General features: G+C 50.3%; 1 protein-coding gene across 2 annotated transcripts in view; it reads right to left on the bottom strand.

The window, feature by feature from the left end:
• Window positions 1-19,224, bottom strand: part of CTIF (cap binding complex dependent translation initiation factor) — a 146,087-nt gene that overhangs the window by 19,818 nt on the left and 107,045 nt on the right. For both annotated transcript variants that reach the window (XM_054283461.1, XM_054283462.1), the window contains exon 10: window positions 1,523-1,678. In XM_054283461.1, coding sequence (XP_054139436.1) covers window positions 1,523-1,678 — 156 coding nt within the window. The remainder of the gene's footprint in view (window positions 1-1,522; window positions 1,679-19,224) is intronic.

Genomic DNA, 19,224 nt, shown 5'->3' with positions numbered 1-19,224 from the left:
ATCTGTGACAAACAACACCACAGGGACAGACCTGTCCTGCTAAGGAACAGAGATGTATTTTTAAGAGCAAATTTACGCATGACATCTTGATATAATTAGTGAATCTTTTTATGGAGCTGCCCTGTAGCAAAAAATATCCTTGATATATGAAATTCATGTCCTTCCGCACACCTCTAGCTCACCACCACGTCCCCACAGAGCAGAGGGGTGACAGGAGGGACAGTGACAGCACGGCGAGGGCAGACAGGAGTGGGCAGGGAAAAGCTCAGGCAGAACCAGGGCTGTGCTGTGTCACGATTGCGAGGGGAAGCGGATGGGCACGGGGGCTCTGCCAGACGTCAGATCTTCCCCAGAAGGTGACACATACCTCCGTGGGCAGGGATTTTGGGGAAGTTCGGCTATTCTTAGCGTCCCTCTCCCATCTCCTCCTCTGGATATGTCTGCCTTATCATGAGGCCCGCGCTCCTCTCTGCTCCAGTCACCATCTGTGAGCTCTGCCCACAGTACTACCACCCAGACAAAATGTTTATGGCGCGTTTGCATTCAGAGGAAAACTTCCCATGCATGTAAAAAAAGTTATCACCAGCACTTTCTTTATCCTTCCCTTGCCTGAGGTCTAGCGGAGAACTTATTTTACAGTGAGTTATTTATGGCCTGACAGAAGCACCACTGACAATTTGAGATTCACAGCTCCAACCCTGGGCAACAAGGCGGGTTTTTCTGAGAAAATCTTCTATAGGCAGCAGCAGGAGACAAAGCCATCCTTAAAACAGGATGGAGGGAAGCCCTTTCCTTCTCTATAGAACATTAACACTTGAGTTGTCTTTTCTGTATGTACTCATTTAGGTTTCTGCCATCACTTGGACCCACGGGGAGCTTGACAATGAGCTCACCAGGAAATCAGGTTCTGAAAAATCCCCCACCCTGGTGACAGGGCTGGGTTTCTGCTGCACTGGGTTGGGTCTAAGGACATTAGGGACTTCCTTTGTCTCCCTCCTTCCTCCCCTTGGTCTGTCTCATCTATTTGGGTGGCTTCACCTGCTTTATGAAGCTGCTAAAGCTGCTTAGGTGGGGATTTCCACAACACTGGGATTAACAAACTACAGTGCTTGGTTTGCCATTCCAACTTTGGTCCTTCCTAGCCGCTGGACAAAGGGAGTGTGTGCTTTAATTATTGTGCTTTAATGAGCAGAAAGACACTATGCAGAAACAGCCAAGAGTGCCTGCAGATGTAAGTACTTTTGAAGTGTGAAGTGTCGGCAGAGCAAATGTCTAGGAATTATAAAGCAAAGATGGAATCCCAGAATGGTTTGGGCTGGAAGGGCCTTAGAGAACCTCTGTCTAGTTCTGACACCCTGCCATGGGCAGGGACACCTTCCACTATCCCAGCTTGGTCCAAACCCTGTCCAGTCCGGCCGTGGGCATTTCCAGGGATGGAGCATCCACAGCCTTTCCATGGACCATGGGCATCTCTGCACAGCTTGTCCCACTGGTGGCGAAGGACAAGTGGGAAGGCATTTACCTCCCTGAGGCAGGTGTAGATGGGGCAGACGAGGACGCGGAAGGGCTCCCCGGTGCTGCTCCTCATGGTGCCGAAGACCTCGCAGAGGAAGGTGATGAACCCCAGCCAGCGCTCCACGTCCCGCTGCTGCAGCTCCTCCCGCATGGAGAAATCCTTCTGCAAGAGGCACAGAGACAAGATGCTGCATCAGCAACACCACAGCAGAGACAATGGCTGTCTAGAGAGGGAATTAGGAGGAAATTGAAACTCGGGGTGGGGGGAGGACAGACAGACTGACTGACTCTTTGGTAACAGTGGGGAGATTACTCAACGCGTGCGGAGCGGCTGCAATTTCAACAGAGCAAAGCCACCAGAAAGCAGGTACTGCAGAAATATCACCAACTCCTGCAATAACTGCCACAGCTTGCACCAGAGATGGTGTCTGCCCTCTGCACCCTTCTGTGCCCCCAACAGACACAGGGTCACTTTTCCAGATGTGTTGGGTTTGGATGGCTTGATTTTTTGGTGAGGAGGGAAGAAGCCAGCACCACCAGGACTGAAAAAAAGCAGCAACAGACAGGTTAAACAAAATGTAGGGGAAATGATGGTGGCCATCCTGGGCTTGGTGGTCCAGGTTGACCTGCCCAGCCCATTCATTCCAGTATCTTCAGCAGACCCAGTGTCTGGCCAGGAACATCCTAATGGTCTGGCTGCTCTCTGGCGTCTCACAAAATAATGGCAGAGACTGGCTCCCTGCCCGACCACAAGATCAGGGCAGCCTGGGCTTGGCATTAAAAGGTCACCCTGTGCCTGAGCCGATGGTTGCTATGACTAAGGATTATCCCAGTGACGTGATTTATGGGTCAGCATCATCAGGAGGAAGCACACAGGGAGATAGCTGCCTCCCCATCAGACCGCCAGGTGGGAGAAAGAAGGGGTTTGTCCAAAGGTGGGGTACGAAAAGGGATGTATGTGATGGAAACACATGGCAAAGAGCACAAGCCAACACAGAAAACCTTACAAAAACCCTTCAAGAGGATGGCACAAAGGAGTGCATCATGCTCAGAGTCAAGAAGGTTTCCTTGGGTTGTAAGAGATACTGCAGAGGTTCTTGCATGACATCCCACGCGACTTTTCTTGCCTGTCTCCACAGTGACCTTTCCTTGTCACTAAAATTTAGGTGACACTACGCAGGGGAATAGTGAAGAAGAGGACAAGTTCCTTCTCCACAATGTGGGTTTCCAGTGCAGGTTGCACAACCTTTGAAATCCAGCAACTAAATAAATTACCTTCTATCTTTCTCATCTCAGTTTATTCCTACTGCCTGAGACAAAGGGCTTTGCTGCTGCAAATACTCTGACCTGTAGCTGCTCTCTGCAAAGCTGGGGAGATATAAAAGCCACCACACCAAAGTCTGCTCTCTTGCCCTGGACAACACACAGGAGATCTTCCTTTTAGAACAAAGTTAAGTGAAGCAGCTGCTAAAGAAAGCCAGGCAAAAGCAGGACGATCATTTTCATGACACAACTGTATGCACAGAAGATCCAAGGCAGGAGCTATTTATATGTTTCATTACAAAAGGAAAAATAAAATATGCATTTGCATATGCAGGAAAAAAGACTTGTAAAATAGCTGAGGCACTTATTAACCAAGCAGTGATGACTAATTCCTCTCTACACCCATTTCCATAAGTCAGTTGCCCAACTGTGTCTGTGACTTTGGAGTCAACCTGCAGCCAAATCCTGCTGGGTCTCCCCAGACTCTCCGAAGGAGTTTGCAGAGTTCATCCTTTCATTAACCAGCCCATCCCTGGGCAGTGACAGAGGAGTTATTTGCTGGCTCTGGTTATCACCCCAAGGTTACCCAATTACTTGTTCTGGACTTTTAAACTGAAATTTAATGCAAAAAAAAAAAAAAAAAAAAAAAGTCAGAGACATGATATCCTGATTAATGATAAATTAAAAACCCAGGCAAGAGTATCCCATGCCCCTCATCTGCCCCATCCACCCATACAGAGCACAGAAGGTTTCCTTTGAACCCTGGAGCTTTTCCTGGATTCCTCTCCCTCTCCTGGCACTGTCTCCAGCATCTCATGCAGCATCCCAGCCAGCTCCAGCCCCCAGCCCATCCTCCCTCTCCCAGCCTGGATGCCCTACAGCACCTCCTGTGCTGCCTGGGCCTGGAAGCTCCACACTCGTGTACCTGGGGAGCTGTGCTGTATTTTGGGATCCCTGGGGCATGCTGTGAAATTCCTAGCAGCTTGGGATAACTGCACGGGCTCTGCAGTCCCAGATTACTGGGAAAGAACAAAAAACACTGCAGGAAACTCTGCTCCTTCCCTCTCCTGCTTCAAACACGCCCTGCTCTGTACCTGTGCAAGAAACAAAAATAACTCTTCAACATTGTCTTTTAAAAAAAGGTATTTTCTGTAAACAATTTTCTGTACAAAAACCCAAACCATCAAACCCACCAACTGCCTGGAAATCCCATAAACCAACCAGCAAACCAAACCAAACTCATCCCAAGGCCTGAGATGGAAGCTGGGCAGGAAAGGATTCCACCACACATCACCCTCCTTTTTTCATCCTGTGGCACCCAGTGGTTGATGCAGAGACATCAATGAACACTTCCCCACCTTTGTACATGAACAGATCCTTGTAAAAGAAAGGTGTCTGTAGCCCCCCACCACCCCCAGTCACAGAAAAGCTTGTGCAGACTTTGAGGGACCCCTATGAAGGATGGGAGAGGGGGATGGAATGTGGGATGGATGCAGAAGGCACTGCAGACATTTCCACACAGAATGTGATGCTGCAGTGGGAATAATTTTGCTCCATTTTTGGACTCAGGATGGGTCAAACTTTGCAAAAGGAGGTGATTTGCACATATTCTGCAAAAGGAAGGCAGTGACACTGATTCCTCTGACAAAGCAGGGAGAACATCTTGCCAGTGGGAGGAATTTTTCTGGACCACACTTGCCTACAGGCCAGAGCAGGGCTTGGCAGGAGCCTCCACAGCAGCTGGACTTGCAGGGCCAGGGGTGTCCTGAAGCATCCTGAGAAATCCACGTGCCTCAGGGTGGTGCTACTCCAGTGTCCTAGCATGCACCAGAAGGGTGGTCCAGGAAGCTCTGTCCTTAAATTTGTCCTTCAGACTGCAGGTCTGACCTGCACCATGGTGCACACTGAGTGCAGAGAGGCCCCATCTGCCTTGGGGAGTCTGAGGAGACCACTGCTGCCACCCAGGCTCATCTGGGCTGCTCAATTAATGGAGTTACACGTGTGACTCACCAGCTGTGGGTCAGCCGTGCCCACAGCAGGCCCAGTGACCCTCTGACAACACTGAGGGCAGCTCCAAAGGCTGTGCAACCCCAAGGGATGAGCCAGAGCCAGCACGTGGGAGAGGTGAGGAACTGGCCGTCAGAAACAAACCCCACGTCCTGTGTGCCTGGGGCACATCCTATGGAGCTGTGCCCCGACCCACAGACCTCCACACACTGGTGACGAGCCTTGAGGGGGCTGAAAAGCTCTGGAACCAGACAGCCGGGTCACTGCCCTGCCCACTGAACTTTATTTGCTCTGGAAATGCCTCACGGAGTTATATAAAAATAACCTGTGGATTGGCCTGCCCCATGCTTAGGTGGTGATGTCAGGGCAGTAAGCAAATTCTCTTTCATCAGTTTGGCTGTATTTTTAAACATGAATTGTATTACTAATTTGGGGGTGCTCTGGCCTGTAGATAATCTGGGTGTGTCTCCTGGATGACCTTCCTTCAGTGCCTATAGTTTAAAATAAAATGTATTTATACCAGGTAGGGTTGGCCTTTCTTCTCTGCCTGGTTTGGGAGAAGAATTCATTGGGAAACCATGTGGGAAGTGGGGTGATGCCAAGAGGACCCCTAAAGAGCTCTCATACAGGACAGGGTTGGGGCATAAATCTGACGGCTGAGCACGTTCATCGTGGCCTGTGTTCACACACATCACAGAGATGGCCCAGGGCTCAGCAAAACCTCTGACATCTCCTGCTGGATCCTCTGTAAGCCTGGCTGAGGCTCCTGCCAGCAGTGGACACTCAAAATGCCTTTTTCCTGGGGGTGTTCACTCTTGCAGCCAAGTGAAAGCCCACTCCTCATCCCACTGCAGACGCAGTTCAACACTGGGCTATGACAGTGGACATGAGACCTTCCCAAGACTAGGACCAAGCCAAGAGGAATGGCCACGCTGTGGGAGAGGAGGCAAATCCCTCCTCTAACATTTTTGGTGGGCAGCAGAGTCAGGTGGGATGAGAAGCAGCATTTTGCCATCGGATCTAAGCCCTCACTCCAGCTCAGACAGCTGCAGCTGAAAATTCTTCCCCTGGGAGTTCGCCACTTTTTTTAAGACACGTTCCAAATAACTTCTCCCCAGATCTGGGCCCACCAACCCATGGCTGATTCTGGTAGCAGCAAGTTTGAGGGCAAAAGTTTAGTGAGGGATAAAAATGAGGGTGAATTTAAGCATCGCCACCTTCTGATGGGCTAAAAAATAAAGGCACATTTGGGCTCGTTGCTCTGTAAACACAGCGCTCTTCCTCTGGCAGCTCTGCTGTTTACTCAGTCATTGTCAAGGAGGCAGGAAATACTGAGTCAGAAATACTGCACAAAAAGAAATATATGATGCTTAGGTATCCGTGCTAAGAGCTATATAAAAAGCTGAGATAGGCTGTGCTAAATAGTTGATCTTACTGGCAATGTGAAATGCTGGAGTCCTAAATGGCTGTTTGGAAAGGGCTAAGACAAATCCAATAGGTAGGAGGAAGGAATTGGTAGATAGAGGTTGGACAGCCTCTGTCCCTTATTGCTGTCCTGGAGAAGCACAGTCTCTGCCTGCTCCCTTCCTAGAAAGGGCTGCATAAATCACATTTTGCACAATTAACCTCACCTGCATTATTCACTGCTTAGAATTTAAATACTACATGAATTTAGGTCCTGGTTTGGAGGAGGTTCTGGTGTGCAGCTTTGCTTCCTGAGGAGTATAAACCAGTGATATGAGTGGTTTGGAGCACTGGTATTTGGAAGGAGCTCATGAGGTGCTGGAGAACCCTGTGACAGCACCAGGGAGTGATTAAACACCTCTGCCTGTGGATTTGTGGGGTCTCACTGAGCTCCTCTGTACCACCACAGCTTCATTGGGAAAGTCTCACTTCCTGGACATCACTACAGAGACTCCTCAGCTGGAGGTGGTGGGACATGAAATGGGACCATCAGCTCTTCCATGGGCTCTGCTCTTCCTCCAGCCACCCACTCCGGGCCTCTCTGCCTGCAGCCAAGGACAGAGCCTCACTGAGATCCCCTCACACCATCCCTGCCCACGCTGCGGCCAGTGGGGAGACAAGACAGAGCAGAGCAGGGTGATGACAGACAAACTGCTCTGAGCCTACAGCTTCCATGCAGAACCTGGAGAACACCAGCACAGGAGGCTGAGGTTTATTTCCAGCCCTGTGTGGGCTCCAATCACCTCTGTACCCTGATTTCCCATCCAGCAACAAACGGGAAGGATTTGCTCATCTTCCTCTGAGAAGTGCTCTGGGGTGTGTGACTGAGACATGCGAATCATGGCAATTATTATGACTCCAACAAAGGAGCGATTGACATTTAAAGCAGATAAAGCCTTTAAATTACAGATGACACCTTGTGCCCAGCCTTGCAGAGGTCCTGGCTTCACTCAGCCGTGAGGCATTTCACTCCCACAGGCTTTCATCACGTCGCTTCCTCCAGGCTGGATCTGCACCATTTGAACATGCAGATATCTGAGAATATCTTCTCAGGATGTTTTGGCCATTTTGGGAAAAGCAGGAAATCCTAGCAGTGACCTTCAGCGTGGACCTGGCTCCATGATGGCCACAGCTCTGTGAATGGATCCCTTTTAATCACAGAGGGCCCTCAAATGCAGCTCATGGTGAAGGTCCAGGCCACTAGGACAGTGACCACCACCCCACAGACACCCACCCCACATCTTCCGACCACTGGGTGATTGTAGCTTGCATAGATGTCACTAATTCATAGAATCACAGGATGTCTGGGTTGGAAGGGGCCCTAAAACTCATCTCTTTACAACCCCTTGTCATAGACAGGGACACCTTCCACCAGACCAGCTTGCTCCAAGCCCCGTCCAATCTGCCTTGAACAATTCCAGGGATATGGAATTATTCCAGTTTGGCAAGAACAATTCAACAAAGATTCTACAGCCACCAGGCAGAGACACAGTGCTTATTCCTCTCAGAAGGATTTGGGCATGAAGGGGAAAATAAGGTCAGAAAACTGGTTTTTCTGAAGCAGGGACTAGGCAAACTCCCAGGACAAGAAACATAATTTTGCATTCCCCAGTGTAGGTAACTGAGGCAGCTGATGACCAGAGCCAAGAGTAGCTGTGGACACTTCTCGTGCCTACAAACACCTGGAGGTGACCAGAGGAGTGGTCACTTGAACCTCCTGCCCCCTGGTCTCACCCTGACCTCTCCATCTGGCTCCAAATCTGGGACCAGCAGCGATTACCCACCCAACGTGGGTGTCTCATGAGGTGCTTCAGCCAGTGATGTCTCTGAGGTCCTTGAGGGGCTGCAGAGGTACAAGCAGTTAATTATTGATTTAGCTGAGGTTGAAATCACCCTGGTGGGAGCATAATGCTGGATGTGCAAACAGGAGTTTTGCTGTTGACCTCGCAGTTGCTAGAGATCTCAGAGCACTGTCTGGGTGGAAGCTCTGAGGGGACCAGGAGGGTGAATTCAGCAGCCTGGTCTGCACACAACCAACCACAATCACCATTTTGTCCTGGATGTTGGCCAGCACCTCCTCCAGCACTACCCAGGTGACAGAGCTGTCTTCCTCATCAATTAATTTTTATTGCTGTCCTTTCCTACCTCACACCTTTCTGCGTTCCCAAACACGTGTCAGGGTGTCAGCTCAGCTGGGTAACAGCAGTTTATCATCACCTTAGAGACCTGTTATCCCATGAACCCACACACAGCAAAACATCACTACCATGCAGCGAGCAAGGGACAGACCTGCCATCTGCAGGACACACAGACAAGGAGAATTAATCACCTGCCTGAGAATCACAAGCCAATCTCTCAGTCCCACAGAGAAGGACTGGAAGGGAGACAAGGGACCACAAAGAAACAAATTAATTCCCTTGCTGGGTTGCCTGTTTGACCCAGCCCTGCAGGCACCCCATGCAGTGCCCAGAGGAAGCAGCTCCCCCTTGGCAGCCTTGCTCTTCTGCAGCAGTGCAGGAGCTCCTTGTTACACTCATTTTATTCCTGCATGTCCCAGTGCTGTGGGACTCTTGAGCCAGCAATGTGCCCTTTGCCTTCATGAGTGTGCACAGGAAACCTTGGGCTACCTTGGGAATTTTGGAGACACTGAGAGTCCTTCCCTGAAAAGGAGACAAAGAATCCATGTCCCATGGAGCATCCCACCCTAGGCCAGCAATCCCCTCCTTGCTACAAGGAGGTGGTGGGAAGACAGAGGATCAAGCACAGCAAATCCCTGCTCGTCCCAGCATCCACAGCAGTGCTGATACCCCCACTTCATGGAAAAATGTATTAGTATGAATCTCCCATACCACAGGCTGCATTTCCCATAGCACAAGTTCAGTGTAAAGCATAATGGTTTCAGGAAATCTCACAAAATCCTATTTTTGGGCTACTTCACATGGATGGGGATTGTTTGATGGGCAGTTTGCAAACCCTTCTCCACAATATGGCAGCGTCTGAGGCCCAGCACCATCCCCAAATCTGCTCACAGACCTTTTCCGTTCCAGAGAAAATGCTCATCCCACTCCCAAGACAAGGCTGAGGTGATGACTGGCACCCCAGTTTTGTCTGATTGATGGATCCTGCTTGCAAATGCCATGTCTGGAGATGCCCAGCCTTGCAGCCCAGGAGGATGCAGCAGAGACCAGCTGGATTTTGCCAGCAGGATGCATTCTTCTTATTTTAAATTCTGCACATGCCATGTGTCCTCTTTATAAGGTGGAGGTGATAAGTGATCTATGGGGACAGGCCAAATTTGGAAAGAGGGATATTATAAGATGAGGAAAACTGACTGTGGAGGAAGGTGCTCCTTTGTCCAGGCACCAGAGCTGGAGGAATTCCACTTGCATTGGAAATCCAGCTGTGTCCATTGAAAGGCCAGCCTGCCTGTGAATGAATGAAACTGGGCAGGCAAAGGCAGGCAGCTAATCCTGTTTGACATCAGGAGCTTTACTGCACAGGCACTCCTGGCTCTCATCAGTTCAGTCCATGCAGGGATTTTCCTGGGTGCCTGGTGGCTGGCAGCAGGATGCTCTCCTGTGGGATGCTGAGACCCTCCTAGGAAGTGTCCTCTTGGTGGTGCTCACCCTGAGGTGGAACTGGGACCACCCACCCATCTGCTGAGGAGGGCAAGACACTGAGGCTTGGCCTCTGCTTATCTGCAACCCAGGACCAAAGGATGAACGAAGCCTTACGGGCTTCTCCCTGGCCAAAACCACTCCCTGAAGTGGATGCCCCTGAGCTGGGGGGCAGAGGGAACTGGACAACCTTTGGATGGACATCGGTGCACAGAGATGGCTCCAACCAGGTCCCAGGGGCATGAGATATTATAGAATCAGGGCTAGAAAGGACTTTTAAAGGTTATCTATTTCCAACCCACCTGCCAACTTCCACTGTCCCAGGCTGCTCCCAGCCCCATCCAGCCTGGCCTTGGGCACTGCCAGGGATCCAGGGGCAGCCACAGCTGCTCTGGGCACCCTGGGCCAGGGCCTGCCCACCCTCCCAGCCAGCAATTCCTAATTCCCAATCTGCCAAAATCTGTGCCTGCCCTGTGGCAGTGGGAGCCATTGCCTGGGTGCTGTCCCTGCCTGCCTTGTCCCCAGGGGCTGTGCAGCTCTCCTGGAGCCCCTGCAGGCCCTGGCAGGGGCTCTGAGGTGTCCCTGGAGCTTCTCTGGTGCAGCTGAGCAGCCCCAGCTGTGCCAGGCTGGCTCCAGAGCAGAGGGGCTCCAGCCCTGGGAGAATCCTCCCCTGGACCCACTCGAAGAGCTCCATGTCTTTCCTGAACTGGAGGACTCCAGAGCTCCGTTGTGGCCAGAGCTCTTGGCTCTCTCCTTTAAAAGAAAGCAACGAAATCCCCAGAAAGATGGATGCACAAGAACTCGGTGGGTGGGAGAGCACGGGGGGTCCTGCAGGCAGCTGGCCAGATCCATGGTGGGATGGGTCTCCTTTCATCTGCCCTGGGACTGAACCGTGCGGATGATCAAGGAGCTGGAGGAGTTAACAGACTCCCAGCCAGAGATATTCGTGGCACCCAGAGTTCGTGTAAAGTTTCATACCGGGACCCTTTACTAAATTCTTTTGGTCATGGGAGAGAAAACACTGCAACTGTTTAGTCTGCAGGGAGGTGGTGGCTCTGGCCCAGCACTCAGCATTGCTGAGCAAACACGCTGGAGAGCACAGGGGCTGTCACCCTTCTTATCTCCTCCATTTCACCACGTCTCCCCCACTGCCAGGCACCCCGTGGGCATCCTGTACCAGTGCTGGATCCCCCTGCTGGAAATCCAGCCCTGGGATGGGGGCACGAGCGACCACTCGAAAACTGAGACCTGGAGGTGAAGTGCCAGTCTGCTAAAAAAATGTTATTTACACAAAGGAGCTCAGAAAATCTTTCTCAGAGGCTAATATTTACAAATTCTATGTAGCCAGGGAGCTTTTGCTGTAAGAAATGTTGTATTTGGCTGGTTTTTATATTTCTTTTTAGTGGATGTGAAAGGTACATTAATATTTTTTGCTCATCCCCTGCAGCATACAGGTATGGAGCACCCTACAATGCCTCTGAGGCTGCCTATCCATGCTGGGAAAGCTAAAATTACAGAAAGACTACAGACTGCAGGAAACAACATCAACCTGCAAACACCCTCCATTCCTCCATCCTTTGCATCTCTAAAGGGATGTCCATGATTACCTCCATGCATTTTGCTACATGTTGGCAGACTTTGAGCATCACTGTGTAAGACCACTGGATGGCACAGGCTGGAATATTAGAGATGCAAGGAAACACACCTTACTCAAAACAAAGCAGAAATTGAAAGGTTTTGTTTCTCCAGTCTGAAACTGTCTCCTTAGCTGCTGGACACTTTGCTCTTGCTGTCCTCACTTTCAGTTCCTGCTGCTCCTGAACTGGAAGTGCTACCACAGAATGGTTTGGTTTGGAAGGGGCCCTGAAGACCATCTTGTTCCAACCTCCCTGCCATGGGCAGGGACACCTTCCACTACACCAGGTTGCTCCAAACCCTGGTGCAGCCTGGTTTTATCACTGAGTTTGGATTCCCAGCACTGCTAGAGATGCTTGTTTTATCCTCCGTTTAATAAAACATTAGTATTTAGAGCAAGAGTAATTTTCAAAAAAGGGAGCAAGAAAAGTGGAGGAATTTATCACTTGGAGGGGAAAAGGAAGCACTGTTTGGGATGCTCAGTGAGGGGAGGAGCATGGGGGACACCCCATGGTTGGCAGCACTGCTGATGACACCAGAGGATGTGTCAAGGCAGGGCAATGTCCTCCAGCCAAGCATTGTTCGCTGCTGTCCCCAAGACTTGGATGCTGTGCTTTGCATCAGGATCAAGCCTGGCAAGCTGTAGGACAGGACCTGAAATAATTCTCAAGCCTCATTCCCCACCTCTCAAGTGTCCTGTAGCTCCTCTGCTCCCAGGAACCACCAAAGCCACCTCCCACCATCATTTTGCATTTTCTTGTTTAAATGTGTGCAGCAGGAAAAGATGAGGCTGTGCAAAATGCACACCACAGGGGAGGCAAAAAGGGGATGTGGACTTTGTTGGAAGCACTCATTCTCCAAATCCAGACTCTGACAGATAGCTACACACCAAAATACCCAGAGCAATGAAAAAACCCTGAGCCTAAGCATGCCTGGAGGATGCTGAGGGTGCTCAAGCTGCAGGTCCCATGGCACCATCACTCTGGGTGCCACGACAGCAGTCTGGCTCACTTGGCTGGAAACTGAATCTGGTACAGAAACTTGTGACTCAGCTAGAAAACCTTAAAACAAGAGCTTTCCTGCTGGTGAGCACAAGAGCATCCTCTGTATGCTACGGGCCTGTGTCCAAGTAAAGCCAGGGATGGGCACAGCACGTTACCTAATGTTCCCCCTTCTCCAGGGAGAGAAAGAGGGGCTTCCCTCTCCAACATCCTTCTAACCAAATCCCATCTTTGGGCTGCTGCAGGCACATCCACCTGCCCTGGCCCTGGCATAGGAGGTGATGTCCCTGGCAGCTGCTTCTCCACGGTGCTCCTGTGTCAGCAGGACGCTTCATTCCCTGACAAAATGATGGGGGTGTGGCGTTTGTGGGATGAATCCCAGGCAGGGTGATGCATCACAGGGCCCCAGTGAGCCTCCAAAATTCCTGATCCCAGCTGAGGTGAAGGGAATCAGCTGAGAGCAGGGCTGGGCAGAGCAGAGCGTCTGTGGGTATGGGGAGGAGGGATCCTCCAACCCCGCAGCATCCCAAAATCCCCACCTTGGGGTGGCTCAGCAGCTTGAGCTGGATTTGGGCTGGAGCAGGCAGCAGCAGATGGTCTGTGAGGAGGGTGCCCAGCTGAGCCCCTGGGCTGACAGGAACATACTCCCACATCCCGTGGGTTCGAGCCTTTGGGGAGTAAACAAGCGAGTAGGAGCTGATGCCAGCTCAGCCCGGTCTGGGGAGGTCTCAACACTGAAGTGCTCCCCTTCCTTTCCTCACCTCTCATCAACGGATACATGGATTTTGAGTTTTTATTTTATTTTATTTCTGCTTTTTCTACTAGGGCCACCAGCATCCTCACCCACCAGCGATGGCTGGGGGCAGCCAGGAGCCCACCCCAGCAGGAGCTGCTGCCTGGCTCTGTCCCAGGGCTGCAGGCAGGCTGAGCAGTGTGCAGTCTCCACCTAGAGCCCAGAACAGCCTCTGCTCTGCACTTGAGCCCATGCACAGGCTGTGCACGGGTCCCACCACCCCAGCTGTGAACCCTGAACTCAGCTGTGCTTTTAGCAGGCAGCAGCAGTTTGGCCAGGGGTGCTCCTGACACTTTTCACACCAACACGCACAAGCCAGAGGATGGAGCCTCTGCTGGGTCCCACCTTCACTTGGGGTGCCCAGGGCACCCAGTGCCTGGAGAGACACTGAGACACCAAGTGCCATCCCTGGGGTCCCATCATGTGCTGGAGCATGGGCTGGTCCCCACAGCAGCTTTGAAATCTTGGCCCTTCCAAGGTGGAAAGAAGCCAGGAGAAGCCACACATAAATTTATGGACTAAAGGTGATGGCTATTTTTGCACAACACATCTGAGCATTGCAAAGTATAAGGAATAAAACCTTACCAGCACATTGAATTAAAATCAAATATGCCAATCTTTAAACTGGAAAGGAATTTTTTTTTTGAAAATTAGTCCTGCTTCCCACCAAACTCTCAACGGCACAATGCACTGCTAGTCTAAATGAAGCATCTTTCCTGTGCAGAGCCATGAGTGTGGCTGCATTGGGCAGAGTGCAGACCCCAGAGACCTGCACAGCACTGGGGACAATCCCCTTGTCATCCCCTGTGACACTCACTGCTGTGTCAGTGGCCTTGTGGCCACCTCCAGCTGCAACTCAGCGTGACCCCCAAAACCCACCTCGGGGCTCAGACTGAGGGCTGACGTGCGGTGCAAACCCACTGCTTGTTTAATTTAGGGTCTGGCTCAACTATCCTCAGCTCCTAGTGCTTGCGTGGCACAGCTCCTGTCCCCATCAGTGCAAACCTGCCCCTTTTTTTGCACTCCGTTAAAACCTGATGTCTCAGGCTCCATTAACCCCTTGCTCACCTCACCAACACCCTGCAGGGAGGTGCTGCCCGGCTCTCCCTGGCCCCCACCACATTCCCTTTGCGATGGAACACCTGCAGAGGAGCCGGGTGCTTCCTGCAGCCGCCGTTCTGCTTGGGAGCAGTGGCAAGCTGGAAGCACACAGCCGTGGACATTTAATCCAGGGCTCTCCAGCAGCTCCCAGCCCCGCACGGGACCCGTGTGCCAGCGGCTCCCGAAGCCTCCCGGGGCCAAGCCCAGCTCGGGGTAAAGGCAGGGCCAGCCCCAAGGGATGCCCAGCCCTGCCCTTCACCTGCCAACAGGCGCAGGCTGGCTGCCAGCCCGCTCCCCGGGCTCCCTCTCCTGCCTGCTGCCGACACTTGCACGGCGTGTGCTTGGCCCCGGATGACTGCAAAAGAAGGGGAAAAAAACCCAAACAAAACAAAACAAACCACAGTAAGAATTAAAAAAAAAAAAATTACTAACATTGTAAGTTATATACTGTTATTGTAAGTTATATAATGTTAATATATACCATTAGCAGACGTTACCATATATAAAAACATACATAATTAATATTTATGCAATAAGCATATATTTTTATATATGAGCAAAACAAGAAGTAATTGAATACAAGAATCAAGTGATGAAAGTGGTACGATAATAAAGAATAAAAATAAAATAGTATATACACTGTAAAAAATTGGAGAATGTCTCCTGAGACACACGCATGGGCAAAAAATGGAATGTGTCTCCTTTCCACTATTTTCCTCTGAGCTTGAGAGCAGGAAGATGCAGCAGCTGGGGATGTTCCTCAGAGCCACCCACGGGGCTGCATTCCCCATGCCCCTTCAAGCACTGCATAGATATATGAGTGTGCATGAATTTAGAACTGCCTTTGACTTGCCTGGGCATATAGAAAATAAATCTCTTCAAAGCTACACAAAACTTTTGCTGGGGGAGTCCCACAGTGATTTACAAAAGCAGGATGGTTTGATGTTTATCAATATCAGAAATGTAGGGGAAGAAAGGTCTCCAAGCTCTAGAAGTTTCTGCAAATCCCCAAATGAAGATGTCTACACAAGGGCAGCACAATTTGCTATTTCTGTGCTTGTGCTGGGCTCCTGAGGAGCTGGCATCCACTCTGAGGTTCACCACCAAGAGGTTCCTGGTCTGCACAGACAGCCATGGAGAGCAGCTTGAGCCAAGGAATCTCCACCTCACTGGGGGAAGAGCTCATCAAACTCCTGTGGAGCAGAAACCAAAGGCTGCAAGGCTGGCTCAGGCACAGATGTTAGAGATGGATGTAGTGCTGCTCTGTGGAGCTGAGCTCACTGCTGTGGCACAGGAGCACACACTTGTGTGGCTTTAGGATCTGCTCCAGGGCCTTTTGCTTTTTCCCCACCTCTCAGTGAAGCAGCATGCTGATGTCTGCTGGGCAATGTCCTTTCAGAGACAAGTGGTACCACTGTTTTATGTGCACAGATTGGACCATCTGTAATTAAATTATATTAAAAACAGCCATAGAAAGAGGACTGATGGGGTTTTACAGTCAGTGCTGGACATGGTGCACAGGTCCGATACTCTCCAGCCACACTTGGATCTTCCTGCCTCCACTTCTGCCAAACCACAAACTGTTCCTCACCAATAATCATGTTGAGAAGGGAAAAAAAGAATCTGCCTTTCAGCCTTCACCATTAATGTAATACTTAGAATAACACAAAACATCACAGAACCATTAGGGTTGGGAAAGACTTCTAAGATCACTGAATCCAACCAACTTCCATGCCCCAGTTCCCACAGTATCCAGCCGGTGTCTCAGAGCCCTACAGTGCTGAAAGGGCTGGGAGGTTCTTTGCTCAGACTAAAAAGGCTACAGGACAGGAAGAACTTCAGCTCATTCCTCCCAAATCCTCATGCTCTGCTTGGCAAACACTTCACACTGCACCCACATTTACTAGAGGAAATCAGTCAGTTCCCTGTACCCCATGCCACAATGACTACATCCCAAGAAATACTTCAACCTAAATTCTCCTCTTCCATCCCCCACCTGGGGCAACGTAAATGGATTTTTGGCCACCTTCATGGTTGAGCCCCTCTATAAATGGTCACACCAATCATCTCAAACCCAACCAAGGCCACTGAGACTGAAGTGAAACCTCTGCCAAAACCCCCACTACTCATCTCAAAGGTCCAGAGGGGAAGCCATCCAAGGAGGGGCTGAGGTTTTGGCACTTGGTTTACTCAGCCTGGAGAAGAGACTGAGGGGACACTCACTGCAGTTACAATTTCCTTGTAATGTGCACAGTAGGGTCAGGCACTGATCTTTGCTCTGTGTGACCAGCGACAGGACCCATGGAAATGGCTGGAGCTGTGCCATGGAGGGTTAGGTTGGATATTGAGAAAAGGTTCTTCCCCCAGAGGCTGGTGGGGCACTGACCAGGTCCCCCAGGGAATGGGCACAGCCCTGAGGCTGCCAAAGCTCCAGGAATGTTTGGACAACATTCTCAGGGGTCACTGAGGTGCCTGTGCAGGGTCAGGGCTTGGACTCCGTGATCCTTGTGGGTCCCTTCTGGATCAGGATGTTCTCTGTTTCTATGAAATTTCTACATTCAGACCCAAGCACAGCACCGAAACAAGGAAGGGCCATTTCTGGGGCATCACGAGGTTGCAGTAAGATGATGAAGAAACCCTGTGTGGGTGTGCAACATTAGGAATGTATCAGGATATGCAACAAGGGTGAGCAATAGGTTAGGCAATAAGGCAAAACTCCCATTTCGGTGTGCAACAGGGGAGCATTAGGGTGGGAAATGGAGTATTCATCAGGGTATGCCATAGAGAATGCTTTAGGATATACCATAGAGTATTCATTAGGGTATGCCACAGGGAATCCAACAGCATATACAGTAAAGTAAATCACAAAGTAGGCATTTGGGTGTGCAATAGGATGTGTATTAAGGAATGCATTAGGATATACCACAGGGAATGCTTTAGCATATACTATAGGGTATGCACTAGGGTATACCATAGGGTATGCCATAGGGAATGCATCATGGTATGTAATAGGATGTGCATCAGGATGTACCATAGCAAACACCACGAGAAGTGCATTAGGGTATGCAATAGGGTCTGCATTAGGATGTACCATAGGAAACACCATGGGAAGTGCATTGGGGTATGTAGCAGGGTGTATATTAGCATGTACCACAGGATATTCCATGGGAAGTTCATTACGGTAAGTAATAGGTTGTGTTTAGGATGCACCATAGGATATGCCAGGGGAAGTGCATTAGGCTGTACCACAAGATATTCACCAGGGAATGCCACAGGGCATCCAACAGGATATGCACTAGGGCACACCACTGAGTATGCATTAGGGTATAAATTTTGGGATGCATTAGGGTATGCCACAGAGTATCCTATGACGTATCAAATGCAGAGTGCCTTAGGGTATGCATTAGGGTGTGAAATGGGATATACATTAGGATGTGCCACCGGGTATCCAACAGGGCACGCAGCAGGGTAAGCCACAGGGCATCCTGCAGAACCTGCCCTTCTCCTCTGGCACCAAGGCAGCTCCATGTGCAGGGATGGAACTTCTCTGGCAGCAGGCCAGCGGGCTCTGCTGCTCTGTGTCGGGATGTTCATTTTGTGATTTTGGTGGGGGTTTTTTTCATTATTATTAAAAGAAGGTATCAGCCTTCTGTTTGATGTGCTGTTGGCCGTGGTTGCCAAGGGGAGCAGTATACAATTACAGCCCCAGTGATGCTCACTCTAATAATACACTTGGCTCTGCATAGCTCAGATGCAGACACAGCTCTGCTATAAAGAGCACGGTTGTTCCAGCAGAGGAGTACTCCAACTTATGTTACATGTGAAGGGTTTGTGGCACATTGCTTAATACCCCCCTACTGGAAAGAAAGGAAAAAAAAGAAAGCCTGGGCATGCCAGTGAGTGAAACTATGATAAGCAAAAGCCTCTCAAAGGAGAAATACTTTCAATGTATTAATTAAGAAGGTATTTCTAGAGGCATGAATAGCTTGTGTATGTGTCCACTAAGATGTTCTTTCATGTCCCCAGACATCCAAGCTCCCTGGGCCCAGCCCACCCAGGTCCATCCCAAGGGGTCACATAGCTCAAAACTGCCTTTGCTACCAAAAGACTAAACCCAATTCAATGAGGAGAAAATCAAAAACCCAAATCACAGAACCACAGATCTGTTTAGGTTGGAAAAGCCTTCTAAGACCATCAAGTCCACCCACTCCTCAGCAGTGCCCAGGCCACCAAGGTGCCACACCCACAGAGCTTTTAAATCCCTGCAGAAATGGTGATCCATCACTGGGCAGCCTGTGCCAGGGCTGGACAACTCAGATGCCAAATGATCTCCCCAGTGCCAAGCTCCCACATGGCAGCTCTACCACCTGTCCAATCCATGGCTCCCCTTTCCACATCTCTTTTCCTGAGAAGTTGGCAGCACCCAAACTCAAGACCTAGCCAAGATTCTGGACCAAAACATGGAGTGAAGGATAAATTCAAACCAGGGTTTTCCTGATGGATCCCCTTTGGGGATGAAGTGAACCATGCTGGCTATAGGGAAGCTCTTCAGAGGAGCTGCTGGCAGGGAGGGGGATGATGTGACAACATTCCCGTGCTGCAGCACTGACATCTCTTTTGGGATCAAAACAAGTACCCTGAGATAAGCTGTGAACATGTGCAACCCTTGAGCATGAGCACCTTGTCAACACCTGAAAACAGAAGAGGAACCATGTTAAAAAGACAGTTAACTGCCTGTTTTGTAGGGGAAAAAACCACCTTGTTTTAAGGTCCAGCAGGGTTCAGGGACAGTGTCTACAGGTCCTGTAGGGATGCTGTCTATAGGTAT

The sequence above is a fragment of the Melozone crissalis genome, unplaced genomic scaffold, assembly GCF_028551555.1.
Source record: "Melozone crissalis strain CALT ecotype California unplaced genomic scaffold, PUWL_Pcris_2 ptg000036l_1, whole genome shotgun sequence".
NCBI lineage: Eukaryota > Metazoa > Chordata > Aves > Passeriformes > Passerellidae > Melozone > Melozone crissalis.
The sequence above is the reverse complement of the archived record's forward strand: the minus strand, read 5'-3'. Positions and strand labels throughout refer to the sequence as shown.